Genomic DNA, 15,831 nt, shown 5'->3' with positions numbered 1-15,831 from the left:
GACTTGGGGGGATCCTGAACTTCTTCAGTCCTGGGTGCGCTGGCTGCAGCCTCTGACCACCCTGCAGGTGCTTCCTGGGAGGATCTCAGATTCCTGAGGGTGGCTGAGACTCAGGCAGCAGCAGCTGGTTGGTTCATGAGCTTCACGCCGTGCTCCAGGCGCTGCAGAAGGCTGGCAGGCTCCAGGCTAACAGGCTTCCTGACTGTAAGGACCTCAAGGTTGGTCAATACACACAGGACATGATATAATCAAGAGTCTAATTTTTGTGTTATCAGTTGGAGATGGAATTATGAAAAAAGAGGTCGGTGAGCTTGGGGTCTGGTGGAGGAAGGTATATGACTGAAGTCTTTTTGCAACTGCTGGCCCTCATTCACCAATGAGTGGGTAGAGGCAAGGACATTCCAGAATTTGTTGGTTAGACTGTGCATCTATTTATTTCTGCCTTATTTCTTTCATCCACCCAGCCAGCCAGCCAGCCAGCATTTACTTAGCACCTACTAAATGTCTTGAGTGCTTTGGAAGTAACCCTGAGAAGTAAGATACAGACACATATCTACTCATTTGATCTGTAACTGTAGGTGGGTCATCAATCACCTTAGCTTCTGGCCTCAGTTTACCTATCTATAAAATGGGCACATCAGCCCAAGTGATTAGGAACTAGATGATCTCCGAGGTTTCTCCAGGTTTACCACCCTACTGTTCTCTGTGCAAGGGAGGCACGGATCTCATTCATGGGGTGGAGAAGTGCTCTCCAAGCAGCTGAGGAGAAGGTGAAGGAGGGTGGTGGGAAGTGAGACTGGATAGGGGATGGAATGGCCATTCGGTGGAAGTCTTTCACGTGAACTCTTATTTGTGCCACAGAGAAAACAGTGCCATTTGATCTTTGACTGTTGTACTTAAATGGAGACAGCCCATGGGTGCAGGAGAGAGCGGGCAGAAACAGGCTGGCATCAGGCTTGGGCATCATCCCCCAGTGGGCAGAGCTGATTGGTGGGGTCCAGCTGTATCCCACCGTACACAGGCTGCTGCCATGCAGACTGGCTTCCTTGGCAGGACCTGGATGCTTTCTAGTAGGTCCCTCTGGGTAAAGCAGAAAGTCCGAGCTTGGTCTTCTAACACCAGGGACTTTCCTTGTGCAAGCGCTTTCTAGAAGGCTTGCCTTCCTCGGCTGGCTTCCTCAAAGTGACAGTCAGTGGTGTTTAGGACCCCACGACCCTGCGTCATGGCTCTGGGTTTCTGACTTGGGAAGGGATGCTGTGGTTGGAGCAAGGCCACCTCGCCTTCCTCCATGCTCCGCCGTGGCAGCGCCCTGATGCTACGGAGGAAGTCTCCGGTCCTCCCAAGGCCTGGGAACAACCTTTAATACAATTACTTTCAAATGGAACCTTGCTATTGTTTGGCGTCTTTTTGCTTTCTAGTGCGGAGTGACATTTTTGTGGTCATTAGCCAAATTCCATTTCTGCGGTGAATTACCTGTTTCACATGCCTTTTGTCCAGATTTCAAATGAGGGGGGGGGTGGTTTGAATTTTCCCTCATTAACCGCAAGCACTTTTTGAAAAATAATAAAGGGAAGGCTGTTAACCCTTTGACTGCCACACAGGCCTTGGGAGCGTCTGACTGCCATGGCGGGCTTGCCGATGGTGACTGCCCAGGACCGAGTGCTGGTAGACACAGTAAAGGCCAGGCAGTGTGGACGTGCTGACAGTCACTGTAGTTATAGAAGAAGGAAAGGCAGCGGCAGCAACCTTGCCACAGAGCTCGCCCTGCGCCAGGCCCTGCTTCAAGCATCCTTCATTAATTACTGCTCCCAGTCCTCCCACCAACCTTATCACTGCCCCACATCACAGATGTGTGACCAAGGAGGTACCACCTTGGAGCTCACAGGCCTCCTGTTCTTTTGGAATCAGACACAGTTTACCTTTGGCAGCAAGAATCTTTTGCATGTCACTCGGAGTCCCCAAAATGAGACTCCTCTGGGACCCCAAGGAGTAACACTAGTGCAGGGCGGTTGACCTTGGTGGCTTCTAAATGCCATTTGCTGCTTGTTCCAATCGCACCTCCACACCAAGCTCCTGGAGTTTAAGACTGCCTCACAGCTTCCGAAAGCCTCTCCTTAGGAAATACCTCCGGTCCACCTGAGGTGAGGGTGGGGGACACATCGGTGTCATGATTGTGATGACAAGGTACAGCCTGTCCAGGGAGGGATGGATCGACCGTCCAGGGATGCTGATGGCCCTGGACCAGCACGCTAATGGCACCTCCTCCCTTGTGAGAAGAGAAACATTAATTTTTAATGTCTCCCTCGGTGTTCGGCATCAGTGAAGTTCAACTCTCGCTGTTCTTTGTGATTGGTGATGGTTCAGGATCAGGGCTTGGCTGAGAGGTCCCTTCCCTGTCAGGTGGGCCACAGAGGCATACATAAATCAGGAGGCAGGAGGAGAGACAGTAGCTGAGGGTAGTGGCCAACCTGGCCAGCCTCCTTGGTTGTCACATAGGAAGCTGTGACTCAGAGAGGGATATGGGCTTACCAAGCCAAGAGATGTCTGGGCTGGGGTGCAGGTGTGATTCCCGGGAGTGGACGAGCCCATGGGGGAGGGCACAGGCCTAGTTGGTACAGGTGGGGCGGGCCGTTGTCTGGGGTGGGTGCCCAGCCCTGCTGGTGCACTGGGGGAGACCTCCATTCCACCCATGCTCCCGGCCTGCTGTGTGAGCACTATTCTAGGTGCAGGGGTGCATGGGGTACACTCCATGGGGTGCATGCCATCAAGAAGGGGCATTCTGTTCTGCTCAAGCTGTCCCCTTCATTCCTGACTGTGTACAAGGACTCAGATCTTGGGGTGATAGGATCTTGGGGTTGGGGAGGGAGGTGTCAGCCGAGGCTCGAGGTGCAGTGAGCCTGGGACATGGAATGGCAGTGTCCTGGTTGTCGACCTGCCCAGAGGGCCTCCTCTGTGGGGCACTCAAATGAACGAGATGTGGTCATTGCCTTCAGCAGCCCTCCGGTCTCCTGACCCTTTTGCGAGTGAAAGGACTCAGATGTTATCACAATCTCTGGGCTGACATTTCAGGATGGATGGCATTTGAGATCACGCTCCATGGACTGGACTTGTCACCTGGCTTGTGCCATGGGTAGCAGAGAGCGTGGCCTGCCCTGGTGGTTCAGGAGTGGCCTGTGGTCTTTCTCCCCGAGTCCCCCATTTCCCTCCAGGAGAGATGCTATGCACCAGACCTGCAGCATCTGTTGTTCGGTCTTTTCATTCATTCGTTCATTTCCTAATTTAATCATTTATTCATTTGGCAAGTGTTTGTTGAGTGCATCCTCTGTGCCTGGCTCCGAGCCAGTGCTGGGGGCCCCCCAGTGAAGCCGATGGTCTTGGGCCTCGCCCTCATGGGGCTCCTGGTCAAGTACACAGACAGAGCCACCCCAGCGTGAAAGCCACTGTGAGGGGAAGGAGTCAGCTGGGAGGAGCCCTGTGGAGACAGACATGAGTGCTCTTGCCCAGGGCCTGGGGCATCAAGGAGGGCCTCCTGGGTGAGGTGGCGTTTAATCTCCCTTCTGAGGGCAGGGCGCAGGGACCACGTGGAGATTGCAGGGAGAGTGTACCAGACAGCGAGAACGAGATGCCCAAGGGGGCACCAAGTCCCCTCATCTGGTCCCCTGGAAAGGGAAGTCCTGTCTCCTAATTCTGACAGATTGAAGTAAGAGTTGGCAGTGGGTGCTCCCTCCTCAAGCCCATGTGAGCTGGGAAGTCTGTTGGAAATTCATCTCTGTCCCCGGAGGCCATCTGCACATGGTGGTGACACCCACTGCTGGGACAGCAGCTGGGCTCTGCCAGCAGATGTCCCTGCCCCTTTGGTCAGAAGCTCATGGGCCGGCCATCTCTCCTCTCCCAGGAGTCTGGCCCAGCAAAGGCCGGGCCAGGCCAGCCTGGTGACCTGCGCAGAAGCAGGAGACACTCAACTGAAGATTTCAAGGGCCGCAAAGGACCGAGGTCCCAGCCTGGCCCCGGCCAGGCCCCATCTGTTGGCCTGAGCCCAGTAGTTGCCGGCAGCTGGTGTGCCTGGATTTTTGCTCAGTAATGATTGTGTGTACTTAGGAGATGATGTGTATCTGAGCTTATGTCTTCGACAGGCGCCCCTGTGAATGCATCTCCCTGGGCTGGCTTCTGCGAAGACTTCACAATCAGGCCCTCTTTGATCACTCTTGCATATGTGGATTCTACATTATATTTAGTTTTGCACCGAATCAAATCTGAGGCTTCTGTGAAATGAAAATAAACTGCTCCACACGATATGATAGTCCAGAAGTGCTCAGACTTAAACGGCTTTCATCCGGGGTAGAAGGGTGGTGAGGTGTAGCTAAACACTCTGCCCTCTGGGAGGAAGGGGCTCTGGGGAGTCCTGTGGGTACCAGGCCCCCTGTTTTGTTCTAGGGCAGGAGCTATGTGCTAAGACTGAGCTGGGACTCAAGGCAGGTTAATAGGGGATGAAATATCTAACTTCCTGTCATGACGAAGTCTGTTTAAAAAGGGAGAGAGGGAGCCAGCGAGAGAGAGATAATCAATACTCTCCATGACAGCTGCTGGTATCTTTCTCAGTTTTGCAATGTCATTTTAAAGGTAGGACATTCATTAAAAGCTTATATATATATAAGCTTTTATATATATATATATATATATATATATATATATATATATGGTGGGGTGGACACAGTTCACATATATCAAGTACAGCATATTAGGGGGTCCGTTTCCTTCCCAAACCATCCCATCTGGGAGAAATGGAAGCACCACCTGATGGCCTGGATTCTGGGGGGAGAGGCCTGGGCTGTCCATTTTTGTGATCCTCTGGGCCACTTTCCTCTCCTGCATTGTGATCATCAGAAGCTTAGAGGACAGCTTTTGGTAGGACTGGGTCTTCCAGGAGCCACAGACAGGGGGTTGATGAGATGCCTGTTCTCACAAAGCCCCAGCAGAGGAGGAGAGGAACCATGACCTCTGACAGCCATGCAATGAGGTACTGTGAATGTCTGAACAGTTTCAGAGAAACTGCATGGGAGCTTTGAGGACTGAGTGATCACCTGCAGCATGGGGTAAATCTGGGAAGGCTTCCAGGAGTAGGTGACACCAGGATGGAGCATAGAGGCTAGATTTGGGGTGGGCTTCTGGGAGGTTTGTGGAGTGGTCCTTCTTGTACGATTTTGCTGTTACAAAGAGGAGACCAATGCCTTCTTCCAAACTCTAAGTGTCCTCTTCTCCCTCCTGCACCACCACCACGAGAACTTGGGCCCTCACATGTTTGGTTTGTGGTCTAGGAGTTTATTTTCACCCTTTATTTTTCTCCATCTTCTCTGATCCACATTTGGTAGAAAACTAATAATGTCGCAGCAGTGCTGTAAAGTATATGTGTTATGTGACGACTCCGACGGGGGCTTCTTGAGCCCTCATTTTGCCCCAGATATAAACTCCATGCTGCACAGATTGACATTCAAGTCAGTGCCTGGCCCACGCTCTCTCCTGCTTCCCCAGGAACGTTCTATGCATTTTGCACATGTTGTTGCCTCTGTCCCACACACCCTCCTCATCTTCTCTGCCTACTTCTAGGCTCAGTCGAGGACCAACCTCTTCCCAGTCATTATCCTCACTGGCCTTCCTTCCCTTCTCTCCCCTGCACCCCTCCCCCACCACACACAGCTTCTCAGCACATTGAGGAATCCTCTGTTTCAGCATCGGACCCCTGTCTGTGGTCTTCCTGAGCCCATTTCTTCCCCTTCCTGGAGTCAGCTTTCAAAGGCAGGGACCTGGTCTTGCTTGTGTACCTCCAGATCTGCCCCACTTCTTGCCAGATGCAGGCGTTAAAAAGTGTTATTGAATGATATGAGGCCCACTTTACAGATGCACCTATAGAGCTGGCGATGAGTCAGTTTTTATTTAACCCCTTTCATGTGCCTTGTTTATGTCCTTCACCTCTCAGCATTTACTCCACTCCCAAATTAAGGTCCTGTCTAGATCTCAAAGGCTGCTGCGGTCGGCACCTGAGAAAGGGACAGCCCTCTATAATTTAAACGCCACATTTTCTCTCCTACAACCCCACTGGCCTTCTCAAAACCCTGTGAGGTGTGTAGGACAGTTACTGCCGGTCCATTTTAGAGACAAAGAATCTAAGGCTCAGGCAGGTGCTCAAGGTCAAACATGTCAGCGGAAGAGCTGGCAGTTGGCCGCACGTTAATGGTAATTTCAAGGTCATTCCCTGTCCTTAACTCCAGTCTAGTTGGGGGAGTAACCCACCTAACACGGGACAAGAGCACATGGGATCTTGTATCTGCCCTTATGGATGTTAAGAAAACAAGATAATTCTGTATAGCATAGGAAACTGTATTCAATATCTTGTAATAGCCTTTAATGAAAAAGAATATGAAATCGAATGCATGTATGTAGATGTGTGACTGGGGCTTTGTGCTGTACATCAGAAATTGACACACTGTAACTGACCGTACTTCAATTATAAAATTAAATTAAATTAAATAAAAAACAAGATAATACAAATAAATGTTTGTATGACCCTCTCCCCAGGAGGGGAGACAGACGTGCCACATTTCTAGCCCCACAGTGCCCTCCTGCGCCCTCCCTGCCCATGCCACCTCCCTGAGGTGCTTTCTCTGGAATGCCCTGCCTGTTTCCACTTCTGAGCGCACACGGTTGTGAGAGCCCTGGCTCCTTGGCCTCAGCTTCCCCACAAGCTGTGGCTTCCTTTGTTTCTATACCTTTCACAAATGAAGGAGCTGGCATCTCTCAGTGTCCACCCCAGCAAGACTGAGTGCAGTGTGGACATCAGGAGGCAGCCCGCCCCATCCCCTCACCCCCAGCATGTCTTGCTCGGGCTCTGAAGTCAGGCTTCCCAGGGAGCCCCTATGTGACCTTGTGGGGTTTAAATTTTCCCAGCCTCAGTTTCCTCATTTTTAGGGTGGGACTCGTATGGTACCTACCACCCAAGGTGGTATGAGGCTGAATGAGATAAATGGTTGTGAAGTGCCTGGCACAGTGCTGGCACCTGGTAGTGCCACGAAGAGGAGGAAGAGGATGAGGAAGAAGAACGTGACAAGGATGAGGATTCTGTTGTCGATGTAGGTGGTGATGATGGTGATGGTGATGACAGTCAAGATGGTGGTGATGACAGTTATTATTATGATTATTTTTGAGAGTTCAACTACCTGACAAGTCCATGGTCTTAACAACCACCCCCAGCAGCCCTATTCGAATATCATATTTTCATTAATAAATTCAGCAAGGATTTAACCGTTTCTGGCCCTGTCTCATAGCGTCATCTACACATCAGTCAAAACGGAACAGGTCACCCATGCTGCCCTCCTGTTTATCTATTAATCATCTGGCAAATAAACCACTCAGTATCCTGCCCACCTCAGTAATGTTTGTGATGTAATTTGTTTGGATGCTCAAATGTCACCAAGCGTTGATTGTAAGAGATGAAAAAATGTACTTGCTCAGCATAGCAAGCTCTAGGCCAAAATGTAAGCATGAAATCTCTGGTTTATTTTTGTAATAATGTTTACAGCTGTTTAATGACCCTGAAAAGGTTCAGTAGTCTGGTGTTCTGTATTTCAGAACAGGAGTGTATTATGCTTATAACAACCTTGGTTAAACAGTTTTGAGCTACAACAATTGGAAAAATGGTATTTAATAAGAAGCCATTGTATTCTAGATAAAGTTGTCTTAATTACTGCTTACCCGAAGGGTAAGAAAGCAAGGTGGGTTGTGGGGAAGGGCAGAGGGTCATTTGTGGGCCCCAGGAAGCAGGTCCAGCTACTGTCAGAAACCCATGCTGTGACACGATTTGGCGTAAAACCTACAGTGGTGTTTGCAGCCCTTGCTGTGAACCCAAGTCCCACCCCTTGCCCAGCGACTGGGAGGTATGGGGCTCCTGCAAGTTTTCCCAGACAGCGCCTTTACCCCGTTGATAAAAAAGGGAATATTTAGTTGTGCTTGGGTAGACAACAGTATTTGATTTTTAAAAATCGAGTTGAAATGGTTATTTTGAAAGTCATTTTATTTCCCAGCTATTCTTTTTCATGGTATAAGGATAAAACTCCTTCATGCAACTTACTGGCAAGATCTATATTTTGGGGACTATTCATAAGATTACTTTTTTTTTCCTGTGCTAGCAAAATGAAACTGTGTTTTTGTGTAAAATTTATTTAGACTCCTAGCAGCTGGCATTTCTGGTGTCCGGATAGTTTTAAATTTCATTTTGAGTGAAAGATACAATTAGGTTCTCTATTGGAAGAGTTAAGTGAAAACTTTTGTCATTGATATCACAGGAAATAGTCTTGAAGGCAGAAATGCAAAATCAAAATAACCATTAGCACCATCAAAGGCAGCTGAATGGCCCGCTGTACCTGCAGCCATGGGGATGATGAGACAGAATGTATTCTGATAATTTGTGCATCCAATGGTGGGTTTCAAATGCTGAGAATGCCCTCGTCATGAAAAATGAAATTGCACAGCTCAAGAAGAAAACCTCTAGCCCTCAGAAGCTTTCAGCTGGGGCCCCTGCCTGCATTCAGAGGATGCCATGGTGAGGAATGCCACGGCGGCCAGGATTAGACCCAAGCCTGATTCTTCCTCAATATTGACAAGTTGGGTTGAGTGCCCCAGTGCCCAACCATGACCATGGGCTCAGGAAAGCTCAGGACCAGGGTGGAATGTGTAGTGTTTCCATACTGGAGGGACGATGCACCAGACTGGACAGGTCACAGTGGCCTCTGTCCAGCCTCAGCAAGGAGGTCCGGCTGCCTCTCCGCGGTTCGGTAAATGACATATGCGTTGGTTCCTTCCATCAGTCAACCAGACTTTATCGATCCTCCTGCTATGCTTTGGGCTGAGGCCATGAGCTGAAGGCTGGGTGAGCTGTTCTCAGTATTTAGTTGTTTGTTTACTTGCTTCGGATTGTGCTCAGGGTTTTCCAACCTAGGTGAGAGGGTTAAGATGAGTTATTGTACTGGTTTCCCAGAAGGTCCCAGCTGCCTAATTGCCTTAAGCCCAGAATCATGGCCCACTCTGCGCTGGCTCCTGGCTTCTTAATGTGGGCCCCTCAGTTGCTGGAACACAGGATAATGACTCCAGAGCCAGGGTTGGGGAGTGGAGGATGGGTTGCGTGTGCAGGATAAAGTGCTCCCGTGTATTAGTGACTTCATGGGGCCAGTGCTGCATGTTGATGTGTGTGTCTGCCCCCTTTGTCCAGACAGGGGAGTGTCCTATGGCAAGAGTCCCTGCCAGGGACGTTGGCAAACATTCACCGCAGCCCTGTGAGACAGCAGCATGGTCCCAGAGGGAAGGCGTTCTCCCTATGGGCTGGGGGAAGGGAGTAATGACACCCTCCATCAGAATGCTGGCTCCTCGAGCAGCCCCACCTCCCAGTCCCGCGAACTCTTAGGCTGCAGTTGGATCCAATCCTTTGGGTAGGATAAGGGATCCCTTAGTTTCCCAGGGTACACATTTGTATTCATTTCTAGAGGAATTCCACTTGGGGAGGGGCTGCGCCTCCCCCAACCCAGACGTACCCCTGTGCGCACACCCACACCCCTATAGACTGCAGCTGCGATGGTTTCTCCTTTCTCTAAACTTTGGATTCAGCCTTTCTGGGGCCTTAGCATTGCATCCCTGTTGTTGGTGACCTTGCCTGCATTGGCCCCTTGGACCCAGGGGCCCTTGGGGGCAGCTGCACAGAAGGCCCCTGGCAAGTATTTACCGAATGAGCGAGATAGGGGTACACGAATTCCGGATGGGTGAAGTGTCAAGGCTGGAGAAATTGGGGCCGACCCAGGTTTTGTGAGTCCCAGGCCGGGCCTGGGGCCAGCTCGTCCTGCCTCGGCTGCTTTGGCCCAGGGACAGCACACCAATTACCCCTTGCTCTTTCCAAGAACTCACACTCCCTTTTCTTGCTCTGAGTCTAGCAGCTGGCATTGGTTATGACTGACCCATCACAGCGCCTGCTCCTGCTTGTGGGATCACGGGGTGTCAGGTCTCACAGAGCATTCTGAGATGATTGCCGGGTGCGGCCCTGTTTCACTGCAGGGCTCTGTCTGCACAGGCTCTGCTGGGATTCATTAGAGGGGGTGAGGGCCATAAGCCTCAGAGCATCTCCTGGTGAGCTGGCCAGCTCGGCTGAAGTTCTGGGTTCTCCCATGGATCCCAGGGTGGATGGTCAGGTCCTCAAGGGGATGCTTCTCTCCATCTCCATCTCCCAGTGCCAGCAGCTAGGCCATCAGCAGTGTTCCAAGCCTGGGATGGGCACCATGGCTACATATAATGGAAAATTTGGTTGGGGACACGGCTCTCCCTGGGCTGTTTCTGGACCCCTAGGTTCTGAGTGGGAGCCCAAGGCCCTTCTGACTCTGACAGATTCTGATTGTGGATGTTCGAGGACTTGTGCAAAAGCTGTTTGGATCCCCTACGGTTGGGGTAAAAGTGGTTCAACTTCAGGGCCAGTCTTCTTTTATGGGCTGTGTTTATAGGGTCTGCTCATTCATTCATCCATTCAGTTAGGACATACTGAACCTAGGAGCCAGCTTTGCTCCAGGCCCTGAGGCTTTATTTGGGACCAAGGCAGACATGATCCTGCCCGCCGGGAAGAGAGCACATTTGTGAAAGGGTCAACAGGAAAACTGCCCCGTGGTAAGTGCCATGAAGAAGAAAGTAAAGTGATGGGGTAAAGAGGTTTTCCCTGATGGGGTGGACGTGGAGGTCCCTTGTGAGAAGGGGATCTGTGAGCTGAGACCTGCATGAGAGGGTGCCACCGGTGCCTTTGCACATTCTCGAACATTCTGTGTTCCATGATGGCACCTGGGGGGTTAAAAATAAGTTCAAAAAAGCTTTGTTGACTCTGAAAAATTTTTTTAAGCATCATAAAAGAATTCCATATCGAAACCTAACTTGAAAACTCTCCACGTTCATTATTTGACAAGTTGGGCTGTTTCTTGTGCAGCCTGAATGGAGGTTGGTGGTCTTCACCTCGATGCCTCTCATCCAACCTGATCTGTAGTTTTGCTCGAGTGCACATTCAGCCTCCGCTCCCTCCTGCTGAATTGGCATCAGCTCAGCAGCCGTAACCTGAAAATAGTCCGTCTTCCTGGATTCATGTCTTCCGAGCTGGCCAACTGGGCAGCCTTTGGAAGTGGGCCATCCATGTTGGCTTTGGACTTTCCAAACTTCCCCAGAGCTGTTGGGTGGAATTCTGAGCACTCTCAAGTGGCTCTGGGGTCATGATCCGTGTTTGCTCAGGAGGGGAGCCAGCACAGCTGGATGGGGCTTGAAGGTGGAGAAACGACTCTAGACAGGGCCCTTCCAGGCACCAGTCCTGCTCCAACAACTTCTCACACCAGGCCTGCTCCCTCCTGCTGGTCAATGGGTGCCATGGGTGCTTGGACTGGCCAGTGTTGCCCACCACTGTATCTTCAGTGCCAAGGACAGGGCCTGACACACAGTGAGAACTCAGCAAATTTGTTAAATGAATGCAGGAATCTCCATAAGAAATTGCTCCTTTCTGACCAGGCTCCAAAATGGGCTTTTTTTTTTCTTTTCCTTTTTTTCTTTTTGACTGTAGACTGCCACCAGAGACAAAAAGGAAATATGGAAATCGGAAGCATTCTTTTACTGCAAATCACTGTGTGCCTATGTGTGGGTGTGAGTGTATGTAGTTGTTCATGGACAGTGAACCCTGCACCATGGTACAGTTTCTCTCCCTCCTTGGAAATAAACGTCACGTCTTTTTCTTCCCCTCCCTTGCAAGATGGACTCACAGCCTCTGTCCTCTTGCCAAGGAAGTCAGGTCTTCCATTGGAGACCCTCCATTTGTGCACGGTCTGCCTGGCGGGAAGCCCAGTAGGCAGCAGACCTCACTGGGGCTGAACGGGCTTCCTCCACAGTTGAGCTCTGTCCCCACAGGTCCCTCTGGGGAACCGCTTGGCCCAGGAATCCATCCTGGCTGGGGTTAAGTGGTGCTCCTGGACCACCTGGCTGGCCAACACATCTAAACATTGGGATTCAAAAGGGCTAGATGTGCAATAGCTGTTCCAGTGGCAGGAAACGAATTTGGACTCCTTCAAGTGGAAGACAGATCTGGAAATAGAACGACCCCAGGCATGGATTCATTGCCTTTCAAAGCTGAGCTCCCCTCATGCTCTGATGTGGAGGGGGCGTTCCCTCTGCCCCCTCCCCGGAAATGGTCTGGCTTTAGCTGTTCTGCACGGGCTGGAGAGGGGCAGAGAGGACTATTAAAGACAATTATGCAAACTGGCTTTGAGTGTTAGCGTTTAACAAACAGCTTTGGGTTCTAATTTTCTGCAAAACACATACTGCAGGTACAATTTGTACTCATTACTGTATATTGGGAAAGTTATTAAAAACACTCAAACTTGGTCGAGACTTCCCACGGCATCGTCCCTGGATTTTAATTGTTTTTTATCTAGTTCTATAAAAGATCTCTTTAAGCCCAATCAAAGTGCCTGCCGCAGATACCAGGCCAGTTGAAGGACTGGCGAAACACACCCTATGGTGTAAGTCTTTACCCCCTACCCAAATCTGAGCAGTCGCAACAAGCCACTAAGATTCCATCATGAGATAATTTATACTTCTTTTGATGGGCACAGTCACCAAATGACAAAATAACAGTGTTTCGTAACATAAGGGTTAAATCTTAATCTCTGAGGTTTGCAAAGCCGCTACTTGCAGTCTCCTTAAAATTTAATATACCTCGTTAATGCTTCCTTGCAAACACTGAAGGATTTTTATGATTATAATCATGTGTTACAGCACCTAGCACTGTTTCTAAGCAGCATACTAATCAGCTTAATGAGATATTACTGCACTTTTTGTTGACTAAAGCAAAATCCCTTTTATTGTTCTAAAGCCTGTCCTTTACTTTATTTTTTTCCCAAAACATTATCTTGTTTTATTATGTACCAGTAAATATCGTGCCATTGGATTTTGTGTGTGTGTGTGTGTGTGCGCCAAATCATAAAATAATCTCTTTCATCGCAGACTGGCGAATGTATTGAATATAGTAACCACAAACAAAAGTTCCAAGTGAGTCTGTTTGGTCTTGTGGTTAAACCAGCCATTCTGCTCTATGGCAAACTCTGAACTGAACCAACAGGTGCAGGTGGTACACAAGAGGGGAGAGGAGGAAAAGTTTAACACGTAGACCCTTGATTTGTTATTAGGTGTTGAAAGTGGTAAAACATTAATAATTTAAATGTGAATGAATAATTGCAGTCTGTAAATAGAAAATACAAGGAAGACGATCTATCGCCAAAACAAATTGGAGGAGCAATGCCATATTGCATAATTGGCATTTAATAATTCATTTTTTTATTATTGTTTTTGACTATAATTCCTTAGCATTATTATGTGTAGGTAAGGCATGAAATGCAAATTCCCCACCAGCTGATGCGGTTGATTCACTGCGCCGAGGTACCTGGCACGGATCTGAACTCTCTTTTTTATTCTCAGGGATGGAAGAAGCCAGTCTGTGCCTTGGAGTGTCCTCGGCAGCGCCGGAAGCTGAGCCCCATCTGAGCGGCCCCGTCCTCAACGGCCAGTATGCCATGAGTCAGAAGTTGCACCAGATCACCTCCCAGCTCAGCCATGCCTTCCCCGAGCTGCATCCGCGGCCCAACCCCGAGGAGAAGACCCCCGCGCCCCTCGACGAGAAGGCCCACGTGCCCATGAGTGGCCAGCCCATGGGCAGTCAGATGGCGCTCCTGGCCAACCAGCTGGGCCGGGATGTGGACACCAGCCTCAACGGGCGGGTGGACCTGCAGCAGTTCCTCAACGGGCAGAACCTGGGCATCATGTCCCAGATGAGCGACATCGAGGACGATGCCCGCAAAAACCGGAAGTACCCGTGCCCTCTGTGCGGCAAGCGTTTCCGCTTCAACAGCATCCTCTCCCTGCACATGCGCACTCACACCGGCGAGAAGCCCTTCAAGTGCCCGTACTGCGACCACCGGGCGGCGCAGAAGGGGAACCTCAAGATTCACCTGCGGACCCACAAGCTGGGCAACCTGGGTAAGGGGCGCGGGAGGGTGCGCGAGGAAAACCGCCTGCTGCACGAGCTGGAGGAGAGGGCCATTCTGCGGGACAAGCAGATGAAGAGCAGCCTGCTGCAGCCCCGGCCCGACCTGAAGCCCCTGCCGCACGCCCAGCAGGCCCCGCTGGCCGCCTGCAACCTGGCCCTGCCCACCAACCACAGCGTGCCCGACGTGGCCAACCCGGTGCCCTCGCCCAAGCCCGCCAGTGTGCAGGAGGACGCCGTGGCCCCCGCCGCCGGCTTCCGCTGCACCTTCTGCAAGGGCAAGTTCAAGAAGCGGGAGGAGCTGGACCGCCACATCCGCATCCTGCACAAGCCCTACAAGTGCACGCTGTGCGACTTCGCGGCCTCGCAGGAAGAGGAGCTCATCAGCCACGTGGAGAAGGCCCACATCACGGCAGAGTCAGCCCAGGGCCAGGGCCCCAACGGCGGCGGGGAGCAGTCGGCCAACGAATTCCGCTGCGAGGTGTGCGGCCAGGTGTTCAGCCAGGCGTGGTTCCTGAAGGGCCACATGCGGAAGCACAAGGACTCCTTCGAGCACTGCTGCCAGATCTGCGGGCGTCGCTTCAAAGAGCCCTGGTTCCTTAAGAACCACATGAAGGTCCACCTCAACAAGCTGTCAGTGAAGAACAAGTCCCCCAGCGACCCCGAGGTGCCTGTGCCCATGGGCGGCATGTCCCAGGAGGCCCACGCCAACCTGTACTCCCGGTACCTCTCCTGCCTGCAGAGTGGCTTCATGGCCGCCGACAAAGCCAGCCTGAGCGAGCCCAGCCAGCTCTACGGCAAAGGCGAGCTGCCCATGAAGGAGAAGGAGGTCGTGGGGAAGCTGCTGACCCCCATCTCCAGCATGGCGCACGGCATCCCGGAGGGCGACAAGCACTCCCTCCTGGGGTGCCTCAACCTCGTGCCGCCGCTGAAATCCAGCTGCATCGAGCGGTTGCAGGCGGCTGCCAAGGCTGCCGAGATGGACCCCGTGAACAGCTACCAGGCTTGGCAGCTCATGGCCAGGGGCATGGCCATGGAACACGGCTTCTTGTCTAAAGAGCACCAGCTACAGCGCAACCACGAAGACACTTTGGCAAACGCCGGAGTTATGTTTGGTAAGGAGAAGCGGGAGTACGTGTTAGTGGGAGCAGATGGCTCCAAGCAGAAAACGCCTGCTGATTTGGTTCACAGCACTAAAGTGGGCAATCAGAGAGACCTGCCAAGTAAGCTCGACCCTTTAGAAGGCAGTCGGGATTTTTTGTCACACGGGCTGAACCAGGCGCTCGAGTACAACCTGCAGGGTCCCGGGAGCATGAAGGAGAAGCCCACCGAGTGCCCGGACTGCGGCCGAGTGTTCCGCACCTACCACCAGGTGGTCGTGCACTCCCGCGTGCACAAACGGGACCGCAAGGGCGAGGAGGACGGGCTGCACGCGGGCCCGGACGAGCGGCGCGGCTCGGGCAGCGACCAGGAGTCCCAGTCCGTGAGCCGCTCCACCACGCCGGGCTCCTCCAACGTCACCGAGGAGAGTGGGGTCGGAGGCGGGCTCTCCCAGACCGGGAGCGCCCAGGAGGACAGCCCGCACCCCTCCTCGCCGTCCTCCTCAGGTAGGTGGCCTGGGAGATGGGGAGCAGCAGCCGGGCCAGGGCCCTCCCTGCCCTGCAGAGTCAGTTCTGAGGTCCCGGTGGAGTGGTGGTGTAGGGGCACCTTGCCTGTCTGTCCTGCCTCAAGGAAAGGCT

General features: G+C 51.8%; 1 protein-coding gene across 2 annotated transcripts in view; it reads left to right on the top strand.

Annotated features, from left to right (window-relative positions):
- Positions 1-15,831, top strand: part of ZNF536 (zinc finger protein 536) — a 411,089-nt gene that overhangs the window by 166,592 nt on the left and 228,666 nt on the right. For both annotated transcript variants that reach the window (XM_072967281.1, XM_072967282.1), the window contains one exon: positions 13,528-15,699. In XM_072967281.1, the coding sequence (XP_072823382.1) occupies positions 13,530-15,699 (2,170 nt within the window). In that variant the 5' untranslated portion in view covers positions 13,528-13,529. The remainder of the gene's footprint in view (positions 1-13,527; positions 15,700-15,831) is intronic.

Source organism: Vicugna pacos, chromosome 9, assembly GCF_048564905.1.
Source record: "Vicugna pacos chromosome 9, VicPac4, whole genome shotgun sequence".
In the NCBI taxonomy this organism is placed as follows: domain Eukaryota; kingdom Metazoa; phylum Chordata; class Mammalia; order Artiodactyla; family Camelidae; genus Vicugna; species Vicugna pacos.
Note: the sequence above shows the minus strand (reverse complement) of the source record. Positions and strands in the feature narration are given on the sequence as shown.